Below are 14319 nucleotides of genomic sequence, written 5' to 3' on the forward strand. Positions count from 1 at the left end.
AAAAAAATTAATTTTGATTTTAAGGACAAGCATTTCTGCGCTTAATAGCCAGTTATCTCTCTGAAGTACTCAAAATGATTGAGAGGAATGAAAGAACAGACACTTTTTTACAGTCTCTGTATGAATTAGAATGAATTGATGAAATGCAGAAATATTAGGACAAACTCTGTTATGGATTTTGGAGACTACTTAAATAAGCTAATAAAATTTCAATCTCTGTGCTGCACATGAAATAAAATGAAATAGTAATAATGTCCAATAATTTAATATATTTGATTGCATATGTTAATTTGAAATGTGTATAATATGAACCTTATTACGAACATGCTACCCATTTTTTATGTGACTGAGATTGTTGTGATTTTTTGATTTAATCAGTTGTGCCGTTGGCTTCATTTCAGGAGGAAAAAGGGGAGCACCCCAGGGAATGCTGGGCTGTTCCCTCAGCTGCTTACACTGTGCTAATGAGGTGTCTTCGGGAAGGGGTAAGGCTCTTTCATGGTCCTCAGTAGATTTTCTCCACAGTAATAACCCTTTAGGCATTGTGTGAGGATTGTAGCCTGCAGCATTGCAGTACCTTGTCAACCAAGCATTGCTCTTTGAATTTAAATAATCATAAGACCATGACCTAAGCAGGAGATTAATGCAGTGTTGTTCTCTGTACATTCAACATTTATGTACTGCTGCTTGTGTTGGGGGAAATGGGATAGTAAATATAAATTACTGTTAATAAATATGAAATTTATTAATGATGTAGGCATCTTTTGAGATATGTTCTGACAGTTTGTGCTGTCCTCTTGCAATTTGATTTTCATACATCTTTGTAAATCTTTGAGTAAGATTTAAGTTTCTTTCTTGAAGTGGATTATATACAGTTTTTTAAAACTGCATTGTTATCCTACTGACTTGTCAGCATTCTTTGGAGGCAAAAAAGTAGTAATTGGGTTTATTCTCATACCTGTGCTTTACTGTGTTCTTCATTGTTTTTGGTGAAGGCTTAGCTGTGCTAGAAGAAAGGAAGAAAAATATGCATATAGTTTCATTTTGAAAATGAAAAAGAATTGAGTGGAGGGTTTACATTCACTGTTTATATGAGACCATGTTGCTTTATTTTTGCCCAAGGCAAAGCTCAAGGCAGAAAACATGTCAGAGGTTGCTAGAAGGTGGAAAGCAAGAGGAAATACCTTCTTTCTGTCCTTTTTGAGCTCTTTATTGCCTACAGATTGTGATTAATAAAGGAAGAGCCTAGATGCATTTTAATATCTTCAAACCTTCATGTGACCAAGAACACAAAACCGAGTTTGTATTGTGCACAACTTCCAGCTCATAATTAGAGTAAGATGTCACTCTAAGGCACAGTAGTGAGATGCTATTTAATTATAAATTTAGTAATGGAAGACTTGCTGTTTCTGAATATACAGTGTGCAGAAACTAAATCAAGACATCCATAAGACACTAATTTATTCCTATAAAATAAAATCACTTCTTAGTCCTGAAACATGTCAAATTTTTCTTAATGATTTATCTTGATATTTTTTTCTTGAAAAAACAACAAAAAATAGAGGTACATTTGCCATGCAATAGTTCAAATTAAATTTAATTAAGCATAAATTTAAAATTATGTCTAGGCTAGCCAGCTACATCTGTGCACATCTATACTTTCTGTTTGTGAGTATGCTCATTTTTAATGTAGATATGTATCTTTTAAAAACATGTTTGAAGTTGTAGAACTATGCAAGACTTGAGGATGGAATGGACCTCTGGAGGTCATCTAATCCAACCTCCTGTTCACAATAGGTCTAAATAGATCAGGTTGCTCAGGAACATCTTTATTTATGTCATGAATGTCTCTAATAACTATGGTCCCACAATCTCTGTCAGCAATGCCTGCACCTCCTTCACAGGAAAAAGTTTTTACTTGTTTGTGCTTGGAGTTTTCACTCCTGGCCATTGCCTCTTGACCTGTGGCTATGCAGCCCTGAAAACATTTGTCACCAGCTTTTCTCTATTAAAAGTACATAAGTTTTTCATTCTTATATTAATAATTTTAAAAAATTATACATAATTACATAATGAACTAATTGTAATTGTTCTAAGCCCAGTTGTGACTTAAGAAAATTTTAAATCAGGATGTTTTCTGAAGTGAATATAGACATATTGTCTCAGTATTTACAAAAATGGCAAACAAACTTTTTGTAATAAGATCTGAGCTACCACATTGCATTGTATATGCCTTATAAATACTCACTTCTAGTTTTAATTTCCAGTTAAGAAGCTTTATTTTATGTATTTAATAAAAAAATCAAGAAAATAAAACCAGTTAAAGTCATTCAGTACTATGGTTTATATAGTTTTGATTTTTGTAAGCTAAGTTCACTGTTCCTGAGTTTTATTATGAACTGCTCTGAAGTGTTCTTGGACTTCTGAAGTTTTACAAGATTTGTCATTATCAAAACAGAATTGCCCTCTGAAACAGAACAGTAGAACAGGAAGAAGTTTGAAATATGTGTGTGTGTCCCTTTTATTTGCCTATAAAGGAACAAAATGTTCAGAAAATGCAGGTAGTGTCATTTTCATGTACCTTCTGTGCCTGAAAATCTAACAGTGATAAAAAAAGTGTATGGGTCAGTGAAAGGAGTTTTAGGGTGATGGAAATAGAAGATTGGGAAAGTCTTTTATCTGTAGGGGAACACAAGTTCAAATTTCCTGCATTTCAGTGTTAACTTGAGACAGAAGATGATTTTCAAGTCAAGCAAAGAACAGTTGAGTTCACTTATGTGTCAAAATAAGGGAATTGGTACACTCATAAATAAGTAAATGATAAGCTTGATTTGACATGTTTAGTCTTAGTATAATGTTGTGGTCTGTCAGAATGGATGTAGTAAACATTCCAATATTTATTTGCTAATATTTTCCAGTAACTGTTTTCAACAGTGAAACAAAATGCCAGTTCCAGGCATCTGTATTTGTTTAAGTTCAACTACTAAATGTTTGTGTTCAATCTCAAAGATAGGAAGGTCCTTATTTCTCCTGCTAAAATGTATAACTGTTAGAGCTACTATGTTATCCAGTCATGGAAGATACTTTCTGTTTCAGAAAGGATATTCCTATTTAATATGGAGTACCTAATGCTAATGTGAAAACCATTTCCCTTTTATGTATTTTGCTTCATTTTCTTAATTTGCTGAGGTCTCTCTGCAGGGCCTCTCTGCCTTCAGTGGGGTCAACAGCTGCCCGCAACTTAGTAAACCTACTTTAAAAGGATCATAAAATATTTTATCCTAACTTCTAAGAAAATGAAGTTATGGTATTTTTTGGTAGCATGTTTGTTATCATAGTGACTGTAACGTCAGTGCTTCCAAAATTTTTGCTGCACTGTTAAATTTAGTCAGTAAAAATATCTGGTAGATTCAGTTATTTTAAAAACATGGGAGTAGATTTTTTATGATGTTAATCCCCCCCACCCCCCAATTAAAATATAAAGACTTGATTAAAAGGAGTTTTCCTTTTCTTTTAGTAGTTTAGTTTGCAACTTCCTATCATTCTGGTATTTGTATTTTCACTCAGGGCTCTTTTTCATTAAGCATCCCTGACTTCACTGGAAACAGATATATCTCCAAGTGTTCAACATGACTGAAAATTAGGAGCTTTAAGTGTACTTTATAAAACTAGTTGAAACGTTAACTCATTGAAAATAAAGCATGTATAGCTTCTTCTTATATACAATTCTATTTATAGTTCTAGATTTCATGCAGTTCATTATGTGGACAGAGGGTTACTGATATATGGAACTGCTTTACTCATATCTTGAATATCCATTTCTATTCACTAAAATAGCTTATTTGCTGGTAAGATCACTGGATGACTCCTTTAGTTAAGAGGCCAAATACTAGTTTAGATCAGGCTTCCCTTGCAGACAGCTAATTAAGCAGAACATGGTACAAGTCTTGTTTAGATAGTGCTCAAGAACAGATACCAGAGGACTGAAATGGAAGGTCTCAAGTGGCAGCAATAGAATTACTTTGGCAGCATCACTGAGCTTTTAGAGCACAGTGATGATGCATGACGATTTTCTAGTCAAAGTAGCAGGACAGTCTGGAACAGGGCATAACTCATCCCATCAGAGGCTGAAAGGAAATAAAGCACATCTTCAGGACTGAATTTGATAAAGAAAAACAATAAAAATTGTATCTGGAAATTTGTTAACATTATTAATCCACTATATATTGCTTTGATTATGATTAATTAATAGGTTTATAGTTCATTTATTAAGTGTTTATGCCCGCTTAAATTAGGAGTGAAGTCCCAATTGGCAATCTTAATAATCACTTGATATGTAAGAGAGACATAACTTGGCAATTATGTTTCAGTTATGGCTTTAATTGTTAAATGCATCAGTTTAGTCATTTTGATAAATGCACGTATTTTTACCCTAACTCTACCCCCTACCAAAAAGACTGAAATGCAGAATTATAATTCACAGAAAAAATAATAAACTGGGCATTATTTATAAAATGTTTTCAGAACTTAAATTTTAGTAAACATGTATGAGTATCTGTGTATTTAGGTCTTTTGTAGGTCAAAATAATGCCCTATTTTGCAGTAATCAAAACTGTAAAAAAAGAGAAGCTTAAATTGTCTTTGGTTTTATGGCTGCAAATAAGAAGGAAGACCACAGAATTCAGTGGATTTTTTATATAAGAGTGTAACACCTTTAGATGGAAATTGACTTTGGTATTTCTGTTAAATATTTTGAGTAGAGCTGCAGTTCTATCGAAGAGCAGGAAGGATTATAATGAAAATGGTGAATACAACCTTTTTTTTTTGACAGCATTATACTAAGAATTTTCAAATATTTCTGCATCTAAAATCTATATTTTAGAACTAATAAGTTAGTAGAAGGAAAAGTGGATATTGAATATATTTTAATGAAGCTTAAATTCTTCCCTTCTGCAAGTTCTCCTCTTTTGTACTACTTTCTGAAAGGTTTCATTATCATTGCTCACAGTTGTTGGTGGCTCTGATTGTAAAGATAACTCTCAGAAATCCAAAGCTTAGTAGGCTAAAATAGAGATCAGTATAAGAAAGAAATCTATTAGATATTATGATGAATTATTTGTGAAGCCAGACTAAAAGGACAAATTGAATTATAAAAATGACATTAAAATTCATTCTTGCTAAATTCAAGATGCTATTAAAGACATTGATGAGAGATTTCACTTTTTTTGTAGTTCAAGACTGAGATGAAGTGAGGCAATGCACAGCCAAAACAACACCAGTGATATATCTTCCAGTTAAAGACTCTGATTTTAAGTGAAAATTATTGGGTTAGTACTGAAAATATGAAGGATTCAGAATCTCATATGGAAATTCAGGACTTCTTGTAGTAAATGGGACCTAATATTTTAAGTCTTAAGCTTGTCTGCTTAGAAGAGAATTATGGAACAACTTAATTTGCAAGACAAATCCTGGTACCAAGACAAAGAGGGTTTAATGTAAATTTTCTTTCCTAATGTAACTGAATCTCTCATAATTGTACTATTTAGAACATGTTCTAGTGATGAATGCTGATCATGGAACACCTTTAACATAACAAAACAAAAGCTTTTCATTTGTAATGATTACATTTAATTTGGGGTGATTATTTGGAGATGCAAGGTTTTGTATTAAGTTATGCTTGTATTAAACTGTCTTTGCAGTAGAAGAGAAAGTGGGGGAAAGTAGGATCTGTGAACATAACTTTGTCATCAGGTGAGGTTTCTTGAAAACTTACTTTTGCAAGTTTCAAAAAGAATTAAGAGCCGCACCAAGACAGTATACATTGAATAAAATGTGGACATAGACTGTAATTTACAAAGAAATTACAAACATTTGCAAATGAGTTTTCCTTCTCCTTCCTCTAGGAAGAGCGGGTAGTGAACCATATAGCAGCAAAGATAATTGAAAATGTTTGTACTACTCGTTCATACCATGCACAAGGATTTATTACAGGAGAAATTGGACCTGTCTTGTGGTACCTTTTCACACATTCTACAGGAGATTCTTTGAAGATAACTCCTATTTCGGTAAGGAATTTCCTTTTGTGGTAGAGTAGTGCATTGGCCTTTAGTCTGAAAAACATTATGAATTGGAAATTAAATGTATTTGAGCATGTTTGTGGTAGATTTGTGGTTTTTATGTTTCAGACACATTAAAATAAATTTGAAAAATTTCTGAAATTGAAAAATGCATTTATTACAGTTCAGTGCTTATGAATTGTTCTTGTGATTCATCATTTTGCAGAACATATATTTCCTTATGCTGGCAATAATTAATTATGTTAAAAAAGTTTAACCTTTCAAAGAATCTATTAAATTCTTGCAAAATTGAAATTTCTCTTTTTTGATGATTTTTCAAATGAGAATTGTTTATTCTCTTTATCAAAGACTTGTTTAGAAGACTTAGTTGAATTAAACAAATTTCTTTTTATAAAATTGTTAGAGCCTAGTCTTTGCCTAGAATTTTTAAGGCAATATAGAATGATAACAAGACAAATAGAGTGTTGACCTGCAAGCAGAAAGTTTGGAACAAAAGGATTTATGAGGTTGAAAATACTTAGCAGGACTGTAACTTTAACCCAAGAGCATGTAGTGACAGGACATGGGGGGATGGATTAAAACTAAAAGTAAATAGGCTTAGATTAGATATTGGGAAAAAATTCTTTATTGTGAGGGTGGTGAGGCATTGGCACAGTACCAATGTTCCCCAGAAAAGTTTGGCTGCCCCATTCCCTGGCAGTGTTCAGGGCCAGGTTGGATGGAGCTCTTGCTTTCCAAATGGAAAATGGTAGCGTCACAGCTGCAGCAGCATACACATAGACACATCTAGCATAAAGGTGATAAAAAAGAGAGAAATAAAAATTCATTTGAAGTGTGGCTGAAGAGGTAAGTGGTATCATAAATTTATGATTAAAAAAAATCAATTTATTGATTTTTTTTGTCTTAGTGTATATTTGTGGCAGTCTTGCCTGCAATATAAACTGCTCAAATATTGGGATAATGTCTTGACATTTTCAAATAGAAAACCTATTTAGTAAAATAAAAACCTTTGCTCTGTAGCATCTGAAATTCTTGGCAAAAACAGTCTTAGAACTTTCATGGGTACAGAATAGTCTGTCTCTAAATATGTAAAGTATATGTGTGTGTCGGGCTATTAGGCTGCTTTTTTAGAAAGGGTCTTTTTGAGACTTCACCCATTTGATCTTTGAGTTTTGTGCTTAGATCACAACTGCATGCATGGGAAAAGACTGGAGATAACAGTTATGACTTCCTTTACTTACTGAGTTTTTAAAGTAGCCTACTCAATCCTCTCTTCTATCACTACTTTTGCTATAAACGTTGTTTTGTACCATGTACTTTCTATGCTTGCAAATCATTAGACTGGGAAGTTGTTATTTGTTTGCTACTCGGTCATAGTATTTTATTTTTTTTAATCTCTTTCAACTCATGCTGAAAGTTCCCTCTTGTTTCTCTGCTATCTGCTTGGAGAACTTTGCTTTGTCATTTACCATTCTCTTGATTCCTACAGTAGACTCCCAGGGCTGGTCCATTTGTAGGGGCCAATTGGCCAGTTATGCCTGCATTGTGTACCACAGCAAACAGCATATTCTGGAGAACCTGTCTGTCTCAATGGCATTCAGACACTGAGCTAAAAGGGATCATAGGAGGAACTATCACTATGCTTTTTCTTTTTTTTCTTTCCCCTCCTGAAAACTCAATTTCTTCTTGGCAATGTAGTGTGCTTGAGGTGGACAGAGCTTTCTTCCCTGCTCAGTAATAAGCAGAAGCTACATATCTGATAGTCAAGAATAAACTTGTCATCAGTGGAGATTCCCTACAGCTTTCTGTAGCTGTGGCTCAGAGGTTACTGTCATCAGTACTGTATGGTTTGCTCACCTTGCCCTTGGATGAGTATCAAGAGACTATAAGAGGAGTGGGTTGTTGTTTGTCCCTCTCTATGCTTTGCTTCTTTTGAGAACCCAGGTCACTGGATCCTCCCAGGTTTAGGTGAACCACTAAGAAGCCTTTTCTTCTCTATAGTGTTTATGCTATAGGCATCTAGCCTCTTTTAAGCAGTACTGATGAGAAGAAAATTTTCCTGCTGGAAGAACTGGAAGATTGCAGAAAAATGTGTAAGAGGAAGCTAAAACCTGAAGAGCTTGTTGTAGCCTAGTTTGCTCCTTTTTTCTTTTTGTGTCCATTGATAGCTACCACTATGTACTAGTCCAGTGAGGCTTTGTTAATTGCTCAGTGCAGTTGGACAGTGCTGGTGTTTGTGTGATCTCTTCCAAGTGAGTTCCTCAGTTCCTTCACCTCTTGTTCCTGTAGGTGTGATACAGCAGCCTGATCTTTATGGGCTTCTTGTTCAGCTAGGCCTGTTAAGTGCAGTGAGTTTTACCGCAATATTTATATTCCAAAGTTGAAAATCATCTGGCAGTCATGGGTTGACGCTGGGACTTGAAATGACATTGGTTTGCCAAGCTCTTACTTCCTAATTATTTTTTCTTGTATTTAAAATCTTCATATCATAAAATATATTAGCCTTCAGAAGCTACTCTAGAAGCTTTCTTACCCGTGACATCTGTCAGGATGAAGCAGTGTGTTTTGGGAGGTCATGATAGCTGCAATTACTGGAATTTCCTAGAGAAACTAATCTGATTTGTGGAACGTCCTTTCAATGGCAATTGACAATCTAAGTAAGAAATATGTTTTTTATCATTCTGTTACCTTTTCTTTCTCAAAGTTGCTTAGCAATGTGTGCTTGGGTGTTGAGGCCAGCATTTTAAAAAGACAACCAAGTTGAGTGTGCACACTGAGATGAGCTAAGGTAAAAATTTCTTCAACATTTTATGCATATCTGTGGTATAAATGTACATGTGGACAATATAAATAAAATCATAACTGTTCCCAACTAATGTTCATTTCCTGTGAAGGCAATAGGCTTCCTGGAGATCATACTTTTCCCTTGTGTACTTACTAAAGACTCAGTCATGCTGGAGGTAGGGCTTGTTCCAAATTCACATATTGGAGAGCTTTGAATGAAAGCAGCTGTGAGGAGAGTTGCAAGAGTAAGACACGTTTACCGTTTTATATCCTTGGTGAAACTGCTTTCTTCTAGTTTTTCTGGTCTTCATGGAAATTATTGCTATCCATGTAGCTGAATCCATCTCCTTTTTTCAGTCAGATCATTTTACACAAATGTTCTTGGGTCTGAATGGGCTCCTGGATTTTCCCCTCCACAATTTTAGAGATTGTTTCTTTTATCAGAAGACTGAAGTTTAATACTTTTATATGAAGTGAATTGAACAAGGAAGCTTCTAAAGTAGGATGCACTAAGGTGATACTACTTTAATCTTTTTGCTGCTTTGTAGTGAAACACTAAAAGTAAGAAGTAGATAAACTTATTACTCAATGCCTGATATAATTCATGGTTATCTATTAATACTGCTGTGGCATTTAGATATATAATCTTAACTTCATCTGATAAAAATCAATTGATATTGAAATCTAGCACAGGAAGATTTTTCCCAGCTAAAGTTTATGGAGATTTTAGTGGTATGCTAATTTAAAAATTAAAATACTAATGTATTCTCCAGTTATAGTGTACTGTATAATTTCTACATCCATTAAATTGTTGCTACAGATATGTAGGCATTTTTGTCCTACATGACCACAAAAATTGACATCATCAGTGTCCTATTTAATTTTATTATGCAGTCATTCCTGCCTTATTTGAATGTATCCTGAAGAATTTATTCTTAACTGACATCTGTATTAGAATGTAAAAATACATTTCTGTTAAGAAATTGTCTGTCATATCTTTACTTAGAGTTAGCAGTCTGTCTGCAAAGTCTATCAGCAGTAAAGCACTATGGAATTCTCTTTGTGATTATTTCAGTCAATAATAAAAATATATCAAGAAGATTCTCTGTCTTTAGTCTCTGGAGTCTAGAAATGACACTTCACTTTGTCCTGCCTATCAGAGGTGACAAATGGGGATTGTATCTCAGTATTTTTTTCTCACTTTGGAGTCCAACATGCCTCAGGTAAATATCACAGATTTTGCCTGTAGGAGAGCTGTGTCTTTTTATCATTTTGCTAGACTCAGAAAAAAAAGTCTGTAAGATGTCACAGTGATATTCTGACAAGCTCAGCAGCAGGAAGAATATTTCTTTTCAGTATGCTGAAAGTTTTTTAATTTTTTTAAAAAAACTTTAAATTTTGTTTCTAGGAGATAACTTTTTCTGCTGGAAGAGAAGTAACAAAACATAAGCTCCTTAAATGGAAACTAATTTGGGAAAGCTCACACAGTCTTTTTTGGGGATTTGGCTCCTTTGTCATTTTCTTAGGTAATTGGTATTGAATAGTTTCTTTCAGAGACTTCTGTATTGCAGATACTTTAGTGCATTTATTCTCAAACTTGAGAGTCATGGAAGATATCCTGAAAGGGTGAATGTTACCCAGTCACATGTAGCCTGTAAGACTAAAGGGTATGGCAGAGATGATCATAGAACCCTGGAGTATCTCAAGTTGGAAGTGACCAATAAGAATAATGAGGCAAAGTTTGGAGCTGCTGAGAGAAGAGGTGCTGGTTAAGGCTCAAGCAGAGAGCAGGGGTGGAGAAGCCAGTTCCAGGAGAAGTTCTACTGAAGCCTTACTCTCACTAAGAACATTTCATGTTCCAAGATTGCTGCCTGGAGATGATGGTGTGAGCTCTATTCTTATGTCATCATCATCCATTTCCAGTTCCTGCTCCACCACCTTTTGACCTATCTCCATCTGTTTTCTCCCAGTATTGGATCTACTGAAGTGGTTTAGAGTGCTCTGTACTCTATCCCACATTTAAATTCTATCTTCTGCTTTTCTGCTGTAGTGTTAGGTTCGTTCATACAGCAGAGCATTCTGTGATGTACAAACTAATGGGAATTTAAAGCTTCTCCCCTTGGTTATTGGTGGGCTGGACCTTTTCTGCTACCTCCAAAACTTCAGTATTATACTAGAAGACAGCCTCCGATGTCTTTCCTATGAGGTTTGCCTGGAAGTAATGTGATGGCCACCCTTGTTTGGCAAGGTGTGTAGCAGAGATCTAAGGCAGTGTAAAATCTGCAAAGAGCATGTTAGCACACCAAGTTAGCTCCATGTTGCTTTGGCACAGCCTGTCCCTTGGTCTCAGCAGTTCATTGGTAGTATGACCCTCAAGGATGTTTCTAGTGAATACACATACCTCCTGCCCATTCATTTTGAAAACTCTGAATAGAGGTGAAGAGCTGGATTGTATCCTGGGGGAAATTGAGCGTGCTGTACTAAGGAACTGAGATTGAGTGTCTGTGTGTAAAAAGAGAATTAAAAAATAATAAAAGAAGAAAACTAAACGGCTGCAATCGATGTGGTTCCTGGACCAGAAAGGACAAGGAAGAACAGGAGCAGAGTAGATGAACAGCATCAATAAAATGTCTGTCAAGTTCATGATTTACTGTCTTTTATGCCTTTTTTCTTCTTTTTCCTTCTTTTTTAGTTGGTTTCGAGTAATGTTTCGAAGAGCACTGGTGAACTGGATGGTTTCTGGTGTTCTTAGATAGAAAGCTTTTCTCTGGTGGTCGTATTCTGTGTAATTGACTATAGTTTCTCTTAAATGAGACCTTACTATTGAGTGCACACCAAGTAAACAGCAATTTCTAAATATACCTGGTCTGAAGAGAACAAAGAAATCATAAATATTACTTACATTTCACAAAAGGGAGTCACCTTCAAAGTTTTTCCTGAAAAACAGATTTTCATGTGAATCCAATATTTGACATCAGCTCTTCTTCTATGCTAAGAGTATATTCAGACCAAAGGAAAAAAATTAATGTGTAAAGAATCTTATTTTCTTTATCTGGAGAGAACAAATGCGGTTATAGTATCTTGAAGGTTGCATTTTTACAGATATCAAAAGGACATTGATTTGGAGATGAGGCCACCCTGAAAATTGTTTGGTAATGTTTGCTAGGAAATAGCTAAGTTAGTAGACACTGAACAAGTTCTTGCTCACTTTAATGGAGCATGGTCAGTACCTACATTTTCTATTAATATTATTTTAATCACTGATACTTGAAAATCAACCATTTGGAGAATAGTTTGCAAGTTTAATATACTAATCACTGTTTCATAATAAGTACCTAGATCTGAAGGAGTATCTAGAGCTAAGGATAGACTTTAGACACTGAAATAGTACATACATCATTATTGTCCATGAGCAGGGAGAGAGAAGATGCCCCCCTTTATGGGTACCTATAAATTCTGTGTTATGTGCTACGTCTGTATTTTCTCTCCCTGTTCTCCTTTCTAGTACAGTGTTATCTGATGCTGTTTATATTCCGTGCTTGACAAAAGACTCAAGCATGGGCTGTGATGCTTCCTCATTATTGTTCTCTAGAGGAAAAAAGTAATGTGACTTTTTGATGTGGATGTTAGTGTATGAAATATTTTAATTTCAGCTGCACAGAGTGTATAGCAATGCATTTAGAAGAATTCCAGGTCTCTTAAAATAATTGGTCTTATCCCCTAATATGTGTCTTAAAAATGAATCTGTATGCATTCATTTTTTTCCCTAAACTATTGGAAAACTCACCATATGCTTTTATTTTCAAGTATTTTTCTTGAGATAATAGTCTCCTTAATTTCATTTTTTTTTTCACTTTTGTAGGCTTTGTGCAGAATTACTCGTTCCTCACCTAATGCCTTCCAGAGTGTCATTGAAAAAGTGGGATTAACAGCTGTACTGAATTCCTTGGCAAATGGAATGTGCAAAATTCAGCAGTACATGCTCACGATGTTTTCAGCAATGTTGTCATGTGGGATTCATCTACAGAGGCTAATTCAAGAAAAGGTTTGAGTTCAGATTAATATTTCACTGGCATGGAATTTAATGAAAGGAAAAGTTAAAATTGACACTGCGAGTGGTTTTGGGTTTTCAAAATACGTCTCAGTGACATTTGCATATCTGAATAGCAGGAAATGAGGAACGTGTTTCTTTTATATTTCTATTTGCTTAAAATCTAAATTATAAGATGTGTAGTTTTTCTTTCTCTCATGGATCTTTGAGAAATGGTACTAATGGGTGTATAAATTGTTCCTGCAGCTAGGATTCAATCAATCCAGAATACTCTAGCCTGACCATAACTGATAATGGGCCCTAAGAAAAATCAGTAACGAATCAGTAAGGACAGCTATTTGACATAGCTCCCTTAGACATTTAAAATAGAAAATATGGAGTGTCCTGATTAAATCTGAAACTGTACTTTATGCTCTCCTTAAAGGACCTTAAGTCAATTTGTAAGTGAAATATCTTGCAAGAATTAGCATTTTAATACCTTAGGTTTTTCTTTTTAGTGTCACTGAATAAAACAACTGGATTTGGTTTATGTGTAATATAATTTTTGGTAGAAGTGGTTAAAAGTTTTCTATTTTGATCCTCAAATTATTTTGTATTTAGAGAAAAAGTCTTTCTTTTTTGGCAGTGTATCTGCATAGTTCATAAATGAAAGTAATAATCTCCCTCTCTTTGGAAAGGATAAAAGCCACAAAGAAAGAAGGAGCTATAGTTCTTGTTTTCCTCAGATACGCTATTGTAATGTATGTTGTGATGTGACAATCATCTTGACTATAATAATCTGTTGGACATTAGTTGAGAGAGAGTTTTATTTCCCAATGTATTTTTTTAACAATTATATTAAAATTTAAATGTAGTCCCACCCATGTGGCCTGAAATCACTCATTCTCTTCCTAAAATTAATTTCTGTACCATGTCAGAATCGCCAGTGTGTTTTTGTGAGTGCATGTCAGCTGGCCTTAAACTTTCCAGATCCCACAACAGCAGCACTAACAGGTGGCAAATTGTCCTGTAATGCTGTGCTAACAGTGTGCATCACTGTGAGTTGATGGTATAGTCAGAGGAGTATGGTCAAAAATCATTCACTTGAACATTCAGCAGAACAAAACAATGTGCAGCTAGCCTATGGCTACAGCATGATGTTTTCTGTGAAGAGTTTCTTGTTATATAGGACTTACTTTGCTAAAAGAACTCCCATAATGATACTAATTTCTTATGGACAATGGCTAGAATTCCATTTATGATACTGCAGTTCTTATGAGCAATTCTAATAAAATTTGACAGATTAGAAAATTGAACTATGGACAAATGTAGACATTCTTTTAATAGCATATATCAAACTAATGATAGAAGTGGGAATAGTACCCAAAGGTGTAAGAGAAAAACACTGTACAGTAAAAACAGATAAAG

General features: G+C 34.6%; 1 protein-coding gene across 1 annotated transcript in view; it reads left to right on the top strand.

The window, feature by feature from the left end:
- The window catches only part of ULK4 (unc-51 like kinase 4), a 211562-nt gene that overhangs the window by 40846 nt on the left and 156397 nt on the right, over positions 1-14319 (top strand). Inside the window, exons 19-21 of the mRNA XM_058026927.1 lie at positions 402-485; positions 5904-6065; positions 12724-12906. Coding sequence (XP_057882910.1) covers positions 402-485; positions 5904-6065; positions 12724-12906 — 429 coding nt within the window. The remainder of the gene's footprint in view (positions 1-401; positions 486-5903; positions 6066-12723; positions 12907-14319) is intronic.

The sequence above is a fragment of the Melospiza georgiana genome, chromosome 1, assembly GCF_028018845.1.
Source record: "Melospiza georgiana isolate bMelGeo1 chromosome 1, bMelGeo1.pri, whole genome shotgun sequence".
Taxonomy (NCBI): Eukaryota; Metazoa; Chordata; class Aves; order Passeriformes; family Passerellidae; genus Melospiza; species Melospiza georgiana.